The sequence below is a fragment of the Coturnix japonica genome, chromosome 7, assembly GCF_054131305.1.
Source record: "Coturnix japonica strain WE chromosome 7, WE-NBRP24, whole genome shotgun sequence".
Taxonomy (NCBI): Eukaryota; Metazoa; Chordata; class Aves; order Galliformes; family Phasianidae; genus Coturnix; species Coturnix japonica.
Window position 1 is genome coordinate 5,802,683 of NC_140669.1, and position 16,639 is coordinate 5,819,321.

A 16,639-nucleotide genomic window follows, 5' to 3' on the forward strand; every position below is an offset into this window, starting at 1 on the left:
TGTTGCAAATATACCATTTTCTATAAACTAAAATGACTGGACTTTTCCAGGAGACCCAAACATGTCTAAGCAGCTGATGGAAAATATTACAGCACTCACGTTCTCTGAGCATGCCAAAGTGAAGCAGCGACTCAGGCAGTTGAAAGACCAACCACCAGTAAAAGCCTGATAGCTAAATGAAGTGTTTTCAAGCTTATTCAACCTATACAGGAGGCAAGGCTGCTTTTGTAATGTAAAAATGCACTAAGAAAGCATAAAGGAGAGGAACAAAACAAGAGTACAAGAAAATGGTAAGTAATCTTAAACTTACTGAGTAATTAGCCTAGTGAAACTAATTACTTACCAAGTTAGACAGATAAGCAACAGCTGAACTGGCCTTTTAATAAAGACAAAGGCATTTGCCTCATATAAACCCAAGAAGCCTGTGGGACAAAGCCCTAGGGCAAGATTTTCTCTAAAGAAAGTTAACATCCTTAACATTTTCACTTGATGCATACTAATAAGTATTTGAGATAGATGGAACTTAACTTTTTATGTGTGATATAGTCACAAGGAAGTTTGCTCCTGTATCAAACTATAGAAGTATGACATTTAAGTAGTATTTTGATAAAACCACTCCAACCTGAAAAGTTCTGAGAACCAGTAAGTTCAGATTTATTGAGTAACGTCAACCATACCATAGTTTTTTACATTTCGTTTTGTAAAGTATCTCTGATCTGCTGATTCTGATTAAAACATAGTAAGATCACTGTAAAGCAACATTGGCACGTACAGGTTGTAGTGTTCACATGATATTCAATGGGTTTAATTTACAGCATGTAATAGAATTGTTTTATCATATCAGATCAAAGACAGAGTACATTTAAATGGTCTCTACTGTAAGCTCTACTTTGGTTTAAAACACCTCTGTACATGTAATTTACATACAGCTTTGGCCCTTGCATGCAGGGAAGGATATAAAGCATCTAAAACTGAGTTAGGCTTAATGCTATAATAGGATTATAGTAGCTCATAGCCCAAAGACAAGATCTTTATTCAGACAACTGTTGCAAGCCTATGAGAGTTAGGCATGGACTAGAATGTACTGTACACTTTAAAATGAAGGGTATTTTAGAAGTATTTGCAACTCACAGATTAACTGAAAAAATAGTGAGCTCAATATTTGTGCTTAGCAATAAATACAAATTAACATCTGCACATCAATTTAAGTAGGCTAACGTCACTTTATCAAGTCTGATAAAGAACTGTAAAGCAGCACAGTCTGCATAAATTTGAACAGTATGTATTTGCGTATGGCCCATTAACATCCATAATTTAACAATCTAATGCAAAAACATGTGCTCCATTTGGACAGAGGGGGATGGCTAAACTTTCTTTCCCCGAAGTTCTGAGTAAAACTCCTGCTGCAGCCCCTCCAGACCTCCCAGATGGAGCATTTGTAGGCATTCTTCTCAAGCCCCAGCTGAGGTCTGTCCTTGGGAATATTACTCTCTGTCACTAATGACAACCTTATTTTCTCCTCACCACAAGCTGGTAGATAGATATCTAAGTGTTAACTTCCCTGAAGGAAAATGAATAACATTCTACTTGTGAAGACACACAAGGTAACACAGCTACAGTTACATCAGAAGAAAGTTGTATCTGCTGAAAAGGCACCTGCAAGTCGAAAATCTTCCTTTGTAAGCACGCTGTACATACGCTGGGGCAATGGTTTAGAATAAGGTGCAGGACGGGGCACAGTTGTGCGCAAAATGATCTCCCGGCCTGTGGGCGGTGGGAAATCTGACATGGAACCTGTGTTGAGTCTTCGCTCATCTGCTGAACCTGATCTCCTCAGCTCTTCATCAAGCGGAGGCACTGCAGAAATCTTAAATAAAAGCAGAAATACAATTACAGGGCAGGCTCTTCATTGTAATTAGAATTCAGAAAAGAATTTGTAAGAGGGAAAAAAGGAAGATCAGCAATGGTAAATATCAGAAGGCTTTACATATAACAGAGAGCAAGACAGTAATGGGATGTCAAGAAATAAATTGTCCACAATCAGATGGAAGAACCTTTGTACATGGATGGTAATGCTCAGCCCAGATTAAGCTCCTTGAGTTTTGAAAAGCATGAAATAAGGGTTTCCACCACACAAAACAACCCTTTCTCAGACAGGAAACTGGCCTCAGCTCTTCATTGCTACGCTTGTGGTCAAGCCGCCCTCATTGTAGAAGTAACCAGAGCCTTGACAACTCAAGTCTTGACAAAAAGTCACTTGCCTTTGAAACTCAGCACCTAACTTAAATGTGCTCTACGCAACCAAAGAGGCTTGCTAAGGTTACATCACAAAGCAAACAGAACATTAGGCAATTTCTATCTCTACTCATTGCCAGTAAGCAGCAACAATACAACTGCATACCAGGAGTGGCATAGTTCTCCTCCTGGCTGTTCCTGATGGCTCAACAGGCATACACACACACCAACAGCCTAACCAGGTACTGACCTCCTTAACTAAGCACTAGGACATCATAAAAGAACCCACAGGATGACCTATGCACTCCCTCTGCTTCCAGCTCTCACCCATCCAGCCCTCAAGAGCAGGAACCAGTTCTGCCTGGCTCTGCAGCCTTCAACACAGGGTCAATCACCAGGGACAAGTCTCATGTGTTCTTCCAAAAACAGTTCAGGAAAACAGAGAGGATGTTCCCTTTGCTATACTTCAATTACTCTAGTTCTTCCTCTCAGAACACCTCTATACCTTTGTCCAAAAGTTTCAGTAGTTTTAATAAGCTTTGCTATCTATCTCAATAGTTTCTCAGGTAGCAGCTGGACTGTGACATCCACACAGCACTGTACATCATTACCTTCCCCCAGAGCATCTGGCTGCTTAATAGGCAAAAAAATAAAATAAAATAAAATAGCAAGAGAAGAGTATAAAACAAAGGCCACATATTTCAGCATCAGTGAGTATTAATATTAACCTGAAGGAACATTTGCATTTTTTGTTCTTGTTTTTATTTTTTAAATTTCTTTTTATTTTCACTTCCTGATAGGCTCTAAAAGAAAGTCTGAATGAGGAAAAACCATTCTGGAAACACAGTATTAATTTTTTGCTCAGTAACTTGAACTACAGTACCAACCACATCAGGATGCTGTATTCTATCTATCAAAAGCTTCAACTCTACGCAGCTAAGGAAGATGAGTGGGAAATGAGGGACAAAGTTGGTTACCTCATCAGAAGATTCAGTCAGCTTGAAAAGGGATGAGAAAAGAACCAGTGATAAAAGATAGAAACAAAGGCAAGTCAGAGATGACTTACAAGAGATTAGAAGGAGACTGTAGGTTTAAGAGACATCATGCACTCTACTTCTAAGAGCATGCACCTGCTATCATATTTTCCCTGAGAAAGATTGAGAATAGAAGATATTTTACACAACCCAGAGACTCTGAGTCCAGATTCAAAAGGTAAGGAACAATGAAATCATTCAACTTCTAATTCCAAAACAACGTTCTACCAAAATAATTAATTTTAATGTTAAACGTGCTTTCCTGTAGCAAGTTAACTCCTATCCCACTAAGAAGTCTTAACAGGGACCAGCAGCAAGTGGGAGGTGGCTGTAAGCTACTAAACTCTAGAAATTACATATATCTTTACTCATTGTTAACATTAGAAATTGAACTTCTAAAACAAAATACGTTATTTAAAAAGGAAGTACATACACTCACATACATTTACAGGGCATAATCTTAAATTTTATGAGGAATGGTTTTAAGTAAAGTTGGCTTTTACATGTTGAGATTTGCAACACAGCTTTCAATACAGACTAAACTTCTAAGGGTACAACAAATGTTCTGATTTTTATTTATCAAAATAACCACGGACTGTTTTCAGAATGGTCCTTTTTACATTGAGTTGCAGAATACTACAGGTTACTATTAAGGCATCCACACTTCAATTTTTTCCAGCAGTGATCTCTAATCACGGTTTCAGACTTTAAGATGTCTGCAACATTATGCCACCTTGTTATTAACACTGCAGTTAAATTTTGATTGCTACAGGTAGCTGAAATTCTGAGAGAAGCTGTAGGCTGACTGCAGTCCATGAATAATACTTACCAAACCAATTATCTTAAAAACTTCTTAAGGAAAAAGACATTATTTATAAAAATATAAAATGAGGAAAGATTTCAAGAAAGCAGATACAACACCAGCAGTAAATAAAGCAAATGCAGAGTTGAGAGAACTGACACTTTTCTTAAGAAAACACATAAGTTTCCATACCAGAAAGTATTTGAATATAAGCCTCAGTCAATGAGTATTTAATATTATGGCATGCTTCTCTGCATTCCATGTGAAACCATCAATATGCTCAGCAGTTCTTGCTATAACGTTGTATATATTACACCACTTCACTGAAGCAGAAATTTGTGCCCTAACTGCGTTACTGTTATTCAAAGTAAAATCAAACATTAATGACAGCTCTATCTACTCAACTCCCTTTCAAGTTTCACATCCCAGCTCATCTACTCTTGGTGGGAGCTGTAGCTAAAATCACACTGTACATAAAAAAAAACAAAAAAACACCCAAAAATGCAGTCACATTTATAAAAATACATGGATATATGTAGACAACATAAACAGCCATCAATGTTAACTTATTGCATTTAAATGGTTTGAGACATCAGCACAGCAGTCAAGAACTCTCTTACCCTCTGAGCATTCACAAACAGCTTGTGAATAACACTGCCAGCAGGTCCTCTTCCTGCACCAAGAACTGACACTTCTGGCTGCTCCAGGAGACAGTTCACAAATCTGATGGTACAAATGATTATTTCTTTAGTATTTCTGACACCATTAAAAAGAACATAAGAGGAAAAAACAAAACAACTCAAGGGAATTAAATACATAAATAAATACATGAAATCGGTCACCTTTGAAGATCTTCCTTCTCCTCCTCATTTTCACATTTCTCTACTCCAAATTTTGCCTTCAAAGACCTGGCCCTGGCAATGATAGCTTCCACACTCATAATCTGAGCAATGATTTCCTGTAGTTTAATAGAAAGATTTACTCTTAACATTCCCACCAACAAGTCTATCAAGTTTCCAGCACAAACCAACATAGAAGTCTTACTTCTAGCTTCTTGTCCTCTGGATTTGGAAATCGTAGAACTTTACTGGAGTGGGATATTATTTGTTTAATAATCTTCTTAACTGAAGATATGTCTTCTAATACTTCTGTTAGGAGGAAAAGAACCAAACAAGTTCTCAATATTGCGTTAGCATTCAACCTAAAATACCATAATAATTTATTAAACATTATTTACCTTCCTCCTTTACCTTGAGTACGGCCGCATGGATGATGCAAGGCAAGAGATGCCGTGCAAGGTCAGCTGGTTTCTGAATGGCGAGGTAATGAAGTACCTTTAAAAACAGAAAAATTAATATATTGATGATCAAAACTGCTTCTCATAAAGTTAAGTTCAAAAGATGAGTACCTACCATTAGCCACAGAACTGTTACCTTCTCTGCTTCTCTAGTGTCATCAAAGAGTCTCTTCTGCCTCCTTGCTGGGACTGGTTTTGCAGTCTCCCAGGCCTCTACCCACATGTTGCTAGGGATCTTCATTCGGGCACTCAGCTCACCTTTAATTACCACATTTCCCTTTTCATCAACCACTTCCTCTTCAATGTAATCCCGAGGAGAGTACCACCTCACAAAATCCTCCAGACAACAGCCAGGGTTAGCTGCCTGGAATGAAGATGACATTACATTTGTACCTGACAAAATCCTGTATATCCAGTATAGATTTGAGGGCACACCACACACTATGAGCAAGAAATTCAGGGAATTTTGTTCACAGCAAAATGTACACTAGAAAAGAGACCTGGATGAGGGAAAAAAAACAAATGCAAACCAAAACAGTGGAGTGGGATGTGAGAGGAAGGTATGTGGAACCCACACCATCAGCAAAAAGAAACCTTCCTCTTATTCCCCCCTCCAAAAAAACAGGAGGTTCACACGTTACTGCAGGCAAACTTGAAGTCATACTGTGAAGTCAGGCCTCTGCCTGGTACTTTATATATATGCAAGAAACATTACATTTTCACAAAGTTTTTATCAGAAAATCTTAGAATGGCTTGGGTTGAAAAGGACCTCAAAGGCTCATGGAATTTTTCAAGTAGTACTACCTTGAAAGACTCCATATCAGAGAGCAAACAGGCACTCTGCATGCGTGCTCGAAGATGTGCACCTTCTGCTGAGGTCCCAAGTTTTGCCAGAACCTCGGACTGTTCTTCCAGCAAATCCTCAGTCATGGGTGCTGGCTCCTGTGCAAAGACAGAAAACGGCAAGTTCATCAATAGTTTCTCATCTTAGCCCTAACTAAGGAAGAAGAGGCTGGCAGCTCCCCGTCACTGTACGCAATTTGTACTTTAAGGAAATAACCATAAGTTTCTTTGGCTTAAACTGTTTAACCTGAAATTGTGCATCTGAAAAGGACGCTAACAAGCAAAACAAACACTACCTGAGAATGAAGTAATGTTAGAAAGAAACACTGTCATAATACAAAAAAACAACAGATTAAGTCTGACGCTATTTTGATTAGACCACCATGGTAAAGAAACGCAGAATTCTTGCCACTGATATTGACAGCACATCAATAACTGATGACATTCTGCCTCACTGCTCTCTGCTTGTTCTTTGCACCCATGTGCAGCAACATCAGGTGGGAAAATTTCTCTCAAATGAAAACCACTGTATTCGTGCATGGCTGAATTCACATCACTTCCTCTGACGCCACCGTTTCCTATGTCACCCCTCTACAAGAAAATCAGGGTTAGATAAAGCTTCTACTTCACTGGGGGAAACCTGCTCTAGATAGTGAGGTCCTGCGCTGATGACTATGGCCTTCTGAAATATTTCTCAGTGTGCCTCTAAAAGACAAGCAGCAACAGAAAAACTGATCCAGTACTCTGATCCGTCTGATGGAAATTACTACCAGCTTGGATGACCAAACACATGGAGTCTTAAGTGTGTCACACCACAGAAACGTAAGAAAAAAAAATAGGGAGGGAATGGAAGATGCCTTAGGAATTGGAAATAAGGAAAAAAACAACAGAGTGCGAGGTAGACAAGACAGCTCAGTTATCATTTCAAATGAAAGAAACTTGTTTTGAGTTAAACTTGGTAAAAGCATGCAAGCTTTGACTTTAAACAGCTTCACCAAGTTATAAATACTGAAAATCGGTTCTTAAGACAGAACCACTCCACAGTTTTAGGTCCAAATATATAATCTGCAAATTACATGCAACTTCACAATCCTGAGAATGAATCATACTGCTTGAGAGCCACACCATGCATTTGGCTGAGCTCTGGTTATCTAACCTGTGTTATGGGAATGTAGAGAGGTTCTCCAGGATGCAGCAGTGTCAGCTTCCCATGAGGATGCAGACGGCCTTCTGGTTTTAGGTTTACAGGCTCTTTGCTGCCTTCTTTTGCTCCTCCTTTTTTTCCATTATCCTGTCCGTTTCCTTTCAGATCTTCTGTGTCACTCAGACACTCAAAAAATTCCTCTTCACTGTCACTCCAGGAATCCCAAGACTTGCCAACTTCTTTATCAGTCTCCTTCAGGTTATCTCCAGACTCTGCTCCTTTTCCAGGATCACCAGCAGAACCACCAGGTGAACGATCTGACATACTTCCCCTTTTCCCCTCATCTCTTGCTTTCTTTCTTTCGATACAACAGTTTAACATCTGACAAGTTAAATGGAGGGGGAAAAAAAGTGTTTAGAAATTACTTCTTTTATAGAAAAAAAATCATCACAGAGAAACTTGAAGAATCACTAAAAATCTCTTACAATTCCAAAAGACACTAATCACACTGAACTGGTGCTATAACAAAGATTTTGCCAAGAAATGGAGGTCCGGACCAAGTGATAAAAGCATAACTAGATCTAAAAAAAAAAACCAGCATATTTAAATAATAATGGTTATGACTTAGGCTGTTTCTTTAGGAGAAAAATCATTCTGAAATTTGGGATATTTACCTGAAGCTTCTGATGCAGTAAACAGCATCTCAGATCGGGAGGGCCATTAGCTAATCTAACAAAAGGTAGAAGTGTAACTATTACCAATTATGAAATTGAATGTTTCACACACACATGGTCTTAAATCATCTGAGATCCAGGAAAGGGGCAGATACCCACAACAAACCCACCCCCACCTCTTCCACCACGCAGCTCTTCTATAGTCCCAGCAGACGAGCTAGCGACTGAACGAACACAGAATTTAAACATTTATTTCCCAGAGATCATTTCTGAAGCTCAGAGATCAATTGTAGCAGTATAAAGCAGACAGACTCTGCAAGGTCAGTTTTCTATTTGTATGACAGCTGAGATAGCATTGTCCACCTGAAAGGGCAGCTACACCAACAGGAACTGGGAACAGCTCCCTTAGGAAACTGGTGGAACTACACCACAAAACAAACAAATTCCTCATTATATCAGCTCCTTCATTTTTACCTGATAATTTGGAAGCTAAGCATTTGCATAAGCTTCTTTTTCCTCCCAACAATGGAATGGTCTTTTAACTGGAGCTTCCTTCAGACATCTCCTGTTTAATGGAGTGTGCAGTTTCTTTCCCTATTCCTTCTCCTTTCTTGCTTCAGGAAGGAAAGATAATAAAAGCAGCAGACAGAATTTGCAATTAAATAAATCTTACCCTGGAATAAGGTAGTTGTTCTCCCATCTGTAGCGCATTTCTAACACAAACTCTTGCCAAAGATGTGCCACTCCTTTTACTCCTCCATGGTAGAAATTTATCATACAAAGACACAAAGCTAGTTTGTATGTCAGACTATCAGAAGGAGCAGACTTAAACTGACTGAAGAGATTCTATATAGGAAATAAGAGAAAGCGGGAATAGAGAATGAATGGCATTTTCTCCAAAACCATACAATCTGTGTGTTCTTTATATCTTTCCAAAATTATCAATTATAAAACAAAGTCTGTACTAACATGCACTAAAGATCGCATTCCCTCCCTGTCTTCCCTCTGTCAAGTATAACTTACGTAATCCTCGTTCTCTGGAGGAGGACTGCTTCCCGATGAAGTGCCAGCTCTGCTTTCAAATCCCTCTGCCAGTTTGTCAGCAGCATCAGGAAATAAGAACTTGAAGAAATAAAATTTAAACTCAGGCTGTTTCAAGAAGCGGATCAATGCAATTCAAATAGAAAGACTGACATCAAAAACATTTTTTCTTTAAATTAAATCTGCTCACTTACCAGAAGAATAGTGTTCAAAACTTCATTGTTCAAAGGCGATTCATCTACACCTCTGTGCTTGCGAATTTTTTTCTTTGCACTGTGAACCATATTTGTGACAGACAGTTTATGGATTGGGACAGGCGCTGGCTCAGTGAGCTTCGACAAAGCATGAGTGATATCAGCAACCTCTATGCAGTTAAAAGAAAACATAACAAAATCAACTCAAGGTCCTCCTGTTGTAATCAATCTATACTTCCCACATTGATTTTTAACACCCTGTTAGCCTAGGCTATGTCCTCGTGCTATTAACATTTGATCCTTGATACAAACTATTCTTAGTCACAGAGTTATACATTAGAACCAGGAGTCACAAAGGAGTCACAGACCAGCCACCTTGGATTTATTTTTTCTGAATGAAGATGGGGTTGGTTGTAGGTAGTGCCTGCCACCTACTGCAAGTTCTGCATACTTGCAGATAACGACAGGCATAGTATTAACCAACTCCAAAGACAATGAATTAATACTGCTAAAAAGTATAAAAACGAATTTAAGCGAATAATTACCAGTAATCTGTAAAAACCTCATCTTGGCAGACATCTTAAGGAAATGAGAGATAAGGGAGGACTGAAGAGACTATGTCAGGCACTAGAATTAATACATACTCTACAGAGTCTAACATGTAGATGCCCCATCCTTGGAGGTGTTCAAGACCAGGTTGGACGGGGCCCTGGGCAACCTGATCTAGTAAAGGTGTATGTTTGGTGGCCCTGCTAGGCAGGGGGTTGGAACTACATAATCCTTGAGGTCCCTTCCAACCCAGGTCATTCTGTGATTCTGTGATTTTCTAAAGCTAACTAGCTAGCTCCTTTCCATTTGTGAAATGAATAACAATCAAGTAACATAAGCCAACAAGATTTCAGCTTTACCTTTTCCATCCTCTTCAAATGCAGACCTTCCAAGTATTTCATCAGTTGACTCCTTCCGACGGCAAAGCTTGAAGAACTCATTAAGAAAGTCACCTATAAGAGAAACAGTTTCTGAACAACTAGACTAAAATCTCACTGAACACTCAGCTAACCATCAAGTCATTCCTGACAGATGATAACTTCCTCTTTCTACTGAATGAACACAATCTGTTCTAAAGCACAAAATATCCTTAAACCAGACAACTGACGTATCAGAAAATGCACTGCTAGACTCTTAACAGCCACCACTCCACAGCACAGACCTCACTCGAAGCAAGCTGCACCTTGCATAGCAGAACAGAACATACACAGTAAACATTTATTCTCTAAAACCTGATGAAGTAAGAATAGCACTAAAGGTAATAGTACACAGATGTAGACTAACCTATTTGCAAAGCTTGTGTTCTTGGAAAAAGAAGCCCAAAATACAGTACACTCAAAGAAATTCAGGGAGTGAGGAACCAGGTCATTAGGAATCAATCATTCAGTTCTAACTTCTAAACTTAATAGCTTAAAAGCAATACAAGAAGATACAAAACTGATGTCTTACCCAATAGACACTGAGGATTGTCTGCTTTTCTGACTCTCACAGACCACTGTGGTGCTTGAATAGGATCCAGGTCACTAGAAAAAAAGAAGTTTAATTCTGTAACCACAGATATACAAGAGATGAGCACTGAATTCTTAAATAAAATTTCATAGTTGTGAAGTCATAATATACACCTAATTATACAAAGGAACATGAAAAGCATTCTAAAATGTAAGCAAGAATCTGTTTTCACGTACATAAATGACATGAATTAAAAAAGAACCTCTCAGCTCAATTTTAAGTAAAATCATCCATTGAAAAATTATTTTTGCATTACTTGAAACTGTAGACCACAATTCTTTTTTACCTTTCTGATGTACCAGCGTACATTGTTCTTCCTCTTTAAGAACAGGGATGAGTGATGATCAGTGAACTCCTAATGCCTTCCACATTCTAAATCTTGCTATCCTCATTACACATCTAGTATTTGCAATTCAAACAAAATACTTACGAATAGACATCATTGTCGACAATGATACCTTCTGTTAGGTGAGGCCATGTGGTGGCTAGATGGAGCTCACTGAAACAACAAGACAAGTGTCTATCAAACTCAAGATCTTGATTTACATGGCTATTTAAATCCCTATGTGGGTTTTGTAGCTAAGCACAGAACAGTGCATATTTTCAGCAGGTTTCCTCACTTCTGTTCATTCAACAGCACATCACCCCGCGCTGTGCTCAGCCTTACTAGCAGCTGGCACACAAGTCTCTTTCACCACTCTTCTCCATAAAAGGAGAGATTGTGCAGTATCCTCTAGGTATCCCAGTACAGCAAGAAAAACCTACACAACTTGCCTACAGCTTTAATATTGTCTAATACATTAAATGATCCTTTGATTTGCTGAGTAGTGATGGAGTATTTAGAAGAAGACATAAGAAGCATTGTAACAATTCAGTTAACACACTCTCTCACGTAAAGTGTTCTACACATCTAACAGTAAAATAAATGACCAGGTCCAAATGCTGAATGAAAGCATATGATTCTTAAAGTTTTCTCCAGTTAACACGTGTTCCAACGTAACAGTTTCAGGGACAAACTAAGTACTCTGTAAGTTTATGATGCCATGATAACGTTCATGAAATGCAATTCTAATACCATTATATCACTTGCCAAGTTGTGTTATTTGCTATTAGAGCACGTACTTGGATAATATAGCATTCTGCTACTGACACAGCCAGCGATAGGAAAGCAAAGCTCAAATGACATACCTTGAAGTTATAAAAAAATAAACCAGTTTTTTGAACTTTTATCTTACCTGATAGGATCCTCACAGGCACCAAACGGTAACTTCCCAAATTCAAGACCTCCAACTTCTCCTCCAACAAGAGCATCGATATCTGAACATAAATCAACACATTTTCCACACAGAATTCATGGGGTTTTTGAAAAAGCATATCATTTGAATTTCAAAGTATGACTGACCAGAAAATAACTGAAGATGACAGAGCAATAAAAATGCAATCCTAGCACATAGCCAAAGACAGAACAGATTATTAACTTACCCAAATGCTATATATGAGTAGGTCTGGTAAGAACAAATCCTTGAAACTCAAGAATGACCACCAAGGTGCACATGAGAGCTCACTGTGAGATTACTAAGTAAGCAATCTAACACTGTTTTTTTCTAAGTGCCATCACTGGTGCAAACTTATCAAGCCTCATATATGCACCTCAGATTGAAGATGTTATTTTTCCTCACCTCTCCCCTCAACAGGAGCTAATAAAAAAAAAGGCTTGATCAGCAGTTTTTTCTACATAAAAAACCTAACTCCTTCACTTAATAACAACAAAATAATCCAAAGTTTCATCTCAAGCAAGGTCTATGCAAGATTTTCACCTCTTTCTATTGTTAATAAATAGCAAAGCATTAAAATCAGCCATTTTATTGAAAAAAATGACCAGTACTCTTGTGAAACATTTTCTTTAGCATTTACTGTTTATCTTAAGACAGGTTATTATATGGTCACAAAACTCCCACCTGGTGGCTGCTGCGGCCAGAAGTACTGTTGCCAATCTTGAAGCACATACGTAAGCCGAATAGCCATACTAACTGGAGGCAGTGGCGTCAACGGGCATCCCTTGAAAACATTCATTGTTAAGCCCACATCCTCTAAAATATCCTCATACAGAACTTAAGTAATTCTAACACAAACTACCATAAATTTCATTGGAATGACAAAACCCTCAGGAATTACCAATAAAGCCACTGCTTAGCAAGACACCTGTGCTAAAACTAAGTGTGTATATATATATATATATACACTCCAAAGCCAATGCAACTTTTACAAGCTCTATTCAGCTGGCAACGTAGTAACTAGCACAGAATATGTCAGTTTTTCCATAAGAACTTTTTCAGTGCATTACAGCTAATGTTGGTAGTCAGCCATAACAGAAGTCTTCTCAGACTCTTCAGATCACACAATCACATTGTTGTTCTTCATTTATAGTAGGTTGGGTGCTGGAGCAACAAATATCAGAACAAACACACCTCAGCCTTCCCCTCTCCTTCTAAACAGCAAATAGAGCTTATCTCTATTGAAAGTAGGCTGCAAAACAGAAAGATTCCTTCACAAGCCAGTAGAGAACTAAATAATAACTTTTTTTAATTTCTACTACTAGATACAGAGCAACAATATCTGGGAAGATACTCTGTTGGTATTGACGGTATGTCTGATCCTTAAAGAACAATTCGCTAAAAGACAGAAGTAAATGAACAGCAGCCCGGTAACAGAATAATGATTCTTAATATCAGGTATGTGTATACAGATGCACTTACAATCTTGGACTTGAAGACATCCAGCAATCCCGATAAGTGAGTATATTGACTGGGCACTTTACGAAGATGAACCATTTCAAAGTCAGTTCGGACTCCTGGACCCTGACACTCTCCAACATACATGCGTCGCCATTTCTGATGTATTTGCACAAACAATGGCACCTGGCTGTAAAACATCCACATTTGGGATTATCTCTGCCATCTCATAGCCTTTTAAACACCCTATTTTTTAGAATATGTTTTTTCTTAGGAGAACGCAGTTCAAAATGCTTAATACGAATCACGGAAAAATATTCTTAACTTCATCATTAAAGAGAAAAAAGCCTGAAAATTGTCATGAGAAACACAAATGCAAAGATTCACCGATGACCTGTTAGCTTTCACTCTAATTATTAAAAGCTACTAATAATTACTAGAAATGTACTGTTACCTCACAGGGAAGAAATCTTCCAAAAGTTGTGTTCTGTTTGCCAGTTATCACAGCAAAATGCAGCAGTTTTATAAGCCTTTGAGATTTCCATACAACAGTGAATATAAATAACATACTGAATCAGTATTTATATTGTCACAGTAATAGGATATTTAAAAGGCTTTTTGTAACAGCATTATGGTGCAAATGCAAGAAATACAATGTAATTCACTAACAACTAAATACTTTTTCCTAATGAAATGAAGAACTACATAAATAGTATGCATTTATTATCCATACCTGAGCATATAAAAAAGTTCATGCTTTCACCTACCAGCCAGTGTTGCCCAATGCAATAGAGACAGAACTCAGCAGCAGGTTACATTTTGATTCACTAAGAACCGCATCACTATTTGCAGCTGGAGCAATAACCACAAACTCACGTAAGCCGTACCTTAGAGAAAGAGCAGGGAAAAGGCAATATATCTGTGTGCTCCAATAAACCAGCTCTAACACAGAATTGTCAGAAACGTTATAACCTGAATAATCCAACTGTCATCAACAGGATATGACTCTTATTTTGCCGTGTGTCACTTCTTCACAGAGGCCAAGATCTGACTGGGAATGCAGTACTGTAGATCATCACAGCACTACATGAATTCAACAATGCTCAAACACTACTGAATGTTAGGAGGATTTTCCAGGTGTACCAGTCGTGAGTTTCTTACTACGGTTAGTAAGAACTGTAATTAAACCTAAAAACAATCTATTGCTATGCTTCTCTGTGTTAAAGAAGAAAGGCAGCATACATACCATCTTACTAGACAGTGAGCTCGAGGAGGAAAGTCATTGTTCATGCAGAGCAAGTCCTGCATAGGCAGAGGAAGGGCATCTGCAAAAAAAATGTGACACCTAAGACCATCAGCATCCCTTTAACTAGAAGTTTACTTCTTTAGCAATTTGTTCACAGTAAGATGCAGTAAAAATCAGAAATGTCAAGTCCAACCCATCAGATCCCCCCCAAATTTCACACAGATGCAAATCAACACTCTGCAATTGTCTTCTGTCATATCCTTACAACACCTGTGACACATTTCAGGCACAAAAGAGTACTGTCAGCTACCTTCTACACCTTCTTCTCTCCCATCTCTGTCTCCAGGTTCTTGCACAAGATAATGATGTGTAACTGAGAATTTGAAGTCCGCAAATGAAATTTCATCTGATTTCTCCTCCCAGGTTCCTGTGGTGTATACACCCTGTAGATTGAAAATAGCAAAAGCAACAAGCAAAGCTATTACTTGATCACATAAATTCAGGTTAATATTTGTTCCCCTATCTCTCCTTTTTTTTTTACAGCTAGTCATGGTTTACTATGAAGATAATTCTCAAAGCACTTAAAGTTAGCGGAATGCTAAAATCTATGTTAATTGCTTTTATTTCAAGGACAGAAGTCTTCGGCATTATTAGGCAATGAAGAAGTAAATACTTCCTTCACATGAAACTGCACATCTAAAGCACATGCATCCTCTACTCTGACCATCACCACCATAGAAGCCCTACCCGACCAACTGACCTTTTCCAGAGGTTTGCCTGAAGAAATCCCGATAAGTTTCCAGTCATTCAACACTTCTTCTATTTTTGAAATAAATCTAGTAAGGAGGGAAAAAGGTATTAATATTTCCTGATTGCTCGCTCAGCTCGTGTTGTAAATTCAACTCCCAAAAGCAGGCAACAAGTAGTCCTACTGGGGAACTCCTTTAAAACAAAGCAAAAAGAACAGTAACATACCAAGGACCACAACAAAAATAGCCTGCTTCCCTCTACAAATAAAGCGATGCTTTTAGTTTCACATCCCAGATAAGCCTTATTTTTAGCAATGAACACGTGTTGAGTGTTTATAAAGTCTCTCCCATTTTCACAGAATCACACAACTGTAGGATGGAAGGGACCTCTGGGGATCCACGAGCCCAACTGCTTCACTGCTGAACGCTCCAGTTACACTTCAAGCATGATTTTTTCCTCAAAAAGGTAATTTCTAACATAGAGGAACACGCTTTCTGTCTCCCCTACTCACCCTTCCCTCCCTACCCTCACCCCCACTTATTGGTTTTGTGAAGAGTTTCAAGTACGACCAGCTAAAATTAAAACGTCCTAGTTATGGCCAACACAGGGTTTAATTCAGATCAAGGTATGATCATACATTAAGACAACATGAGTGGAAGAACTGAGACTGATGTTATACATTTGTCTGGTACTGCAACAAAACAGAATCCTGCTTCACTGCTTAAAGAAAAATAAAAACCACATTAGACACGTAATCTAAATTCAAATTTAAACACAGGCCTTAAAATCCTTTTCTATCATAGATATTCTCACTGGAAAATGGACTTGTTTATGTAAATGCAGGGCCGGCCACAGCCCGGCGGCAGCACGTACCTCTCCCACTCGGAGGCGGTGGTGAAGTCCGTGATCTCGAACACCTCCGACTCGGGCTGCGGGGAGAGAGCGAGAGAAGCATTGAGAGGGAGAAGCATTGAGAGGGAGAAGCAAGAGAAGCAATGAGAGGGAGACCTGGGGATGGACGGGATGAGGGGATACAAACAACTCACTTCACTATCCGCCGCCATCTTGCCCTGCGTCCCGCCCCATCCAC

General features: G+C 38.7%; 2 protein-coding genes across 8 annotated transcripts in view; one reads left to right on the forward strand and one right to left on the reverse strand.

Annotated features, from left to right (window-relative positions):
• Positions 1-630: 630 nt before the first annotated feature.
• RAB3GAP1 (RAB3 GTPase activating protein catalytic subunit 1) lies at positions 631-16,639 on the reverse strand. Of its 5 annotated transcripts, XM_015868877.3 has the most exons (25): positions 16,596-16,639; positions 16,423-16,478; positions 15,560-15,635; positions 15,110-15,242; positions 14,800-14,878; positions 14,321-14,440; positions 13,578-13,743; positions 12,780-12,879; positions 12,057-12,138; positions 11,252-11,320; positions 10,762-10,835; positions 10,173-10,265; positions 9,265-9,434; positions 9,053-9,151; positions 8,703-8,875; positions 8,030-8,084; positions 7,368-7,736; positions 6,173-6,310; positions 5,505-5,732; positions 5,309-5,405; positions 5,116-5,219; positions 4,914-5,029; positions 4,692-4,794; positions 3,213-3,233; positions 631-1,867 (listed from the first exon to the last, which is right to left on the reverse strand). In XM_015868877.3, exons 1-25 carry the CDS (start codon positions 16,611-16,613, stop codon positions 1,625-1,627), a joined length of 2,982 nt encoding a protein of 993 aa, XP_015724363.2. In that variant the 5' UTR covers positions 16,614-16,639; the 3' UTR covers positions 631-1,624. The 5 variants fall into 5 exon arrangements, 4 of the variants coding, with proteins under 4 accessions (XP_015724363.2, XP_015724366.2, XP_015724364.2 ...); XR_014947873.1 differs by lacking the exon at positions 3,213-3,233 and having other exon boundaries at positions 5,322-5,405; XM_015868880.3 differs by lacking the exon at positions 14,321-14,440.
• Positions 15,878-16,639, forward strand: part of MAP3K19 (mitogen-activated protein kinase kinase kinase 19) — a 38,009-nt gene continuing 37,247 nt past the window's right edge. For all 3 annotated transcript variants that reach the window (XM_032445917.2, XM_085552173.1, XM_085552174.1), the window contains exon 1: positions 15,878-16,014. In XM_032445917.2, coding sequence (XP_032301808.2) covers positions 15,995-16,014 — 20 coding nt within the window. In that variant the 5' untranslated portion in view covers positions 15,878-15,994. The remainder of the gene's footprint in view (positions 16,015-16,639) is intronic.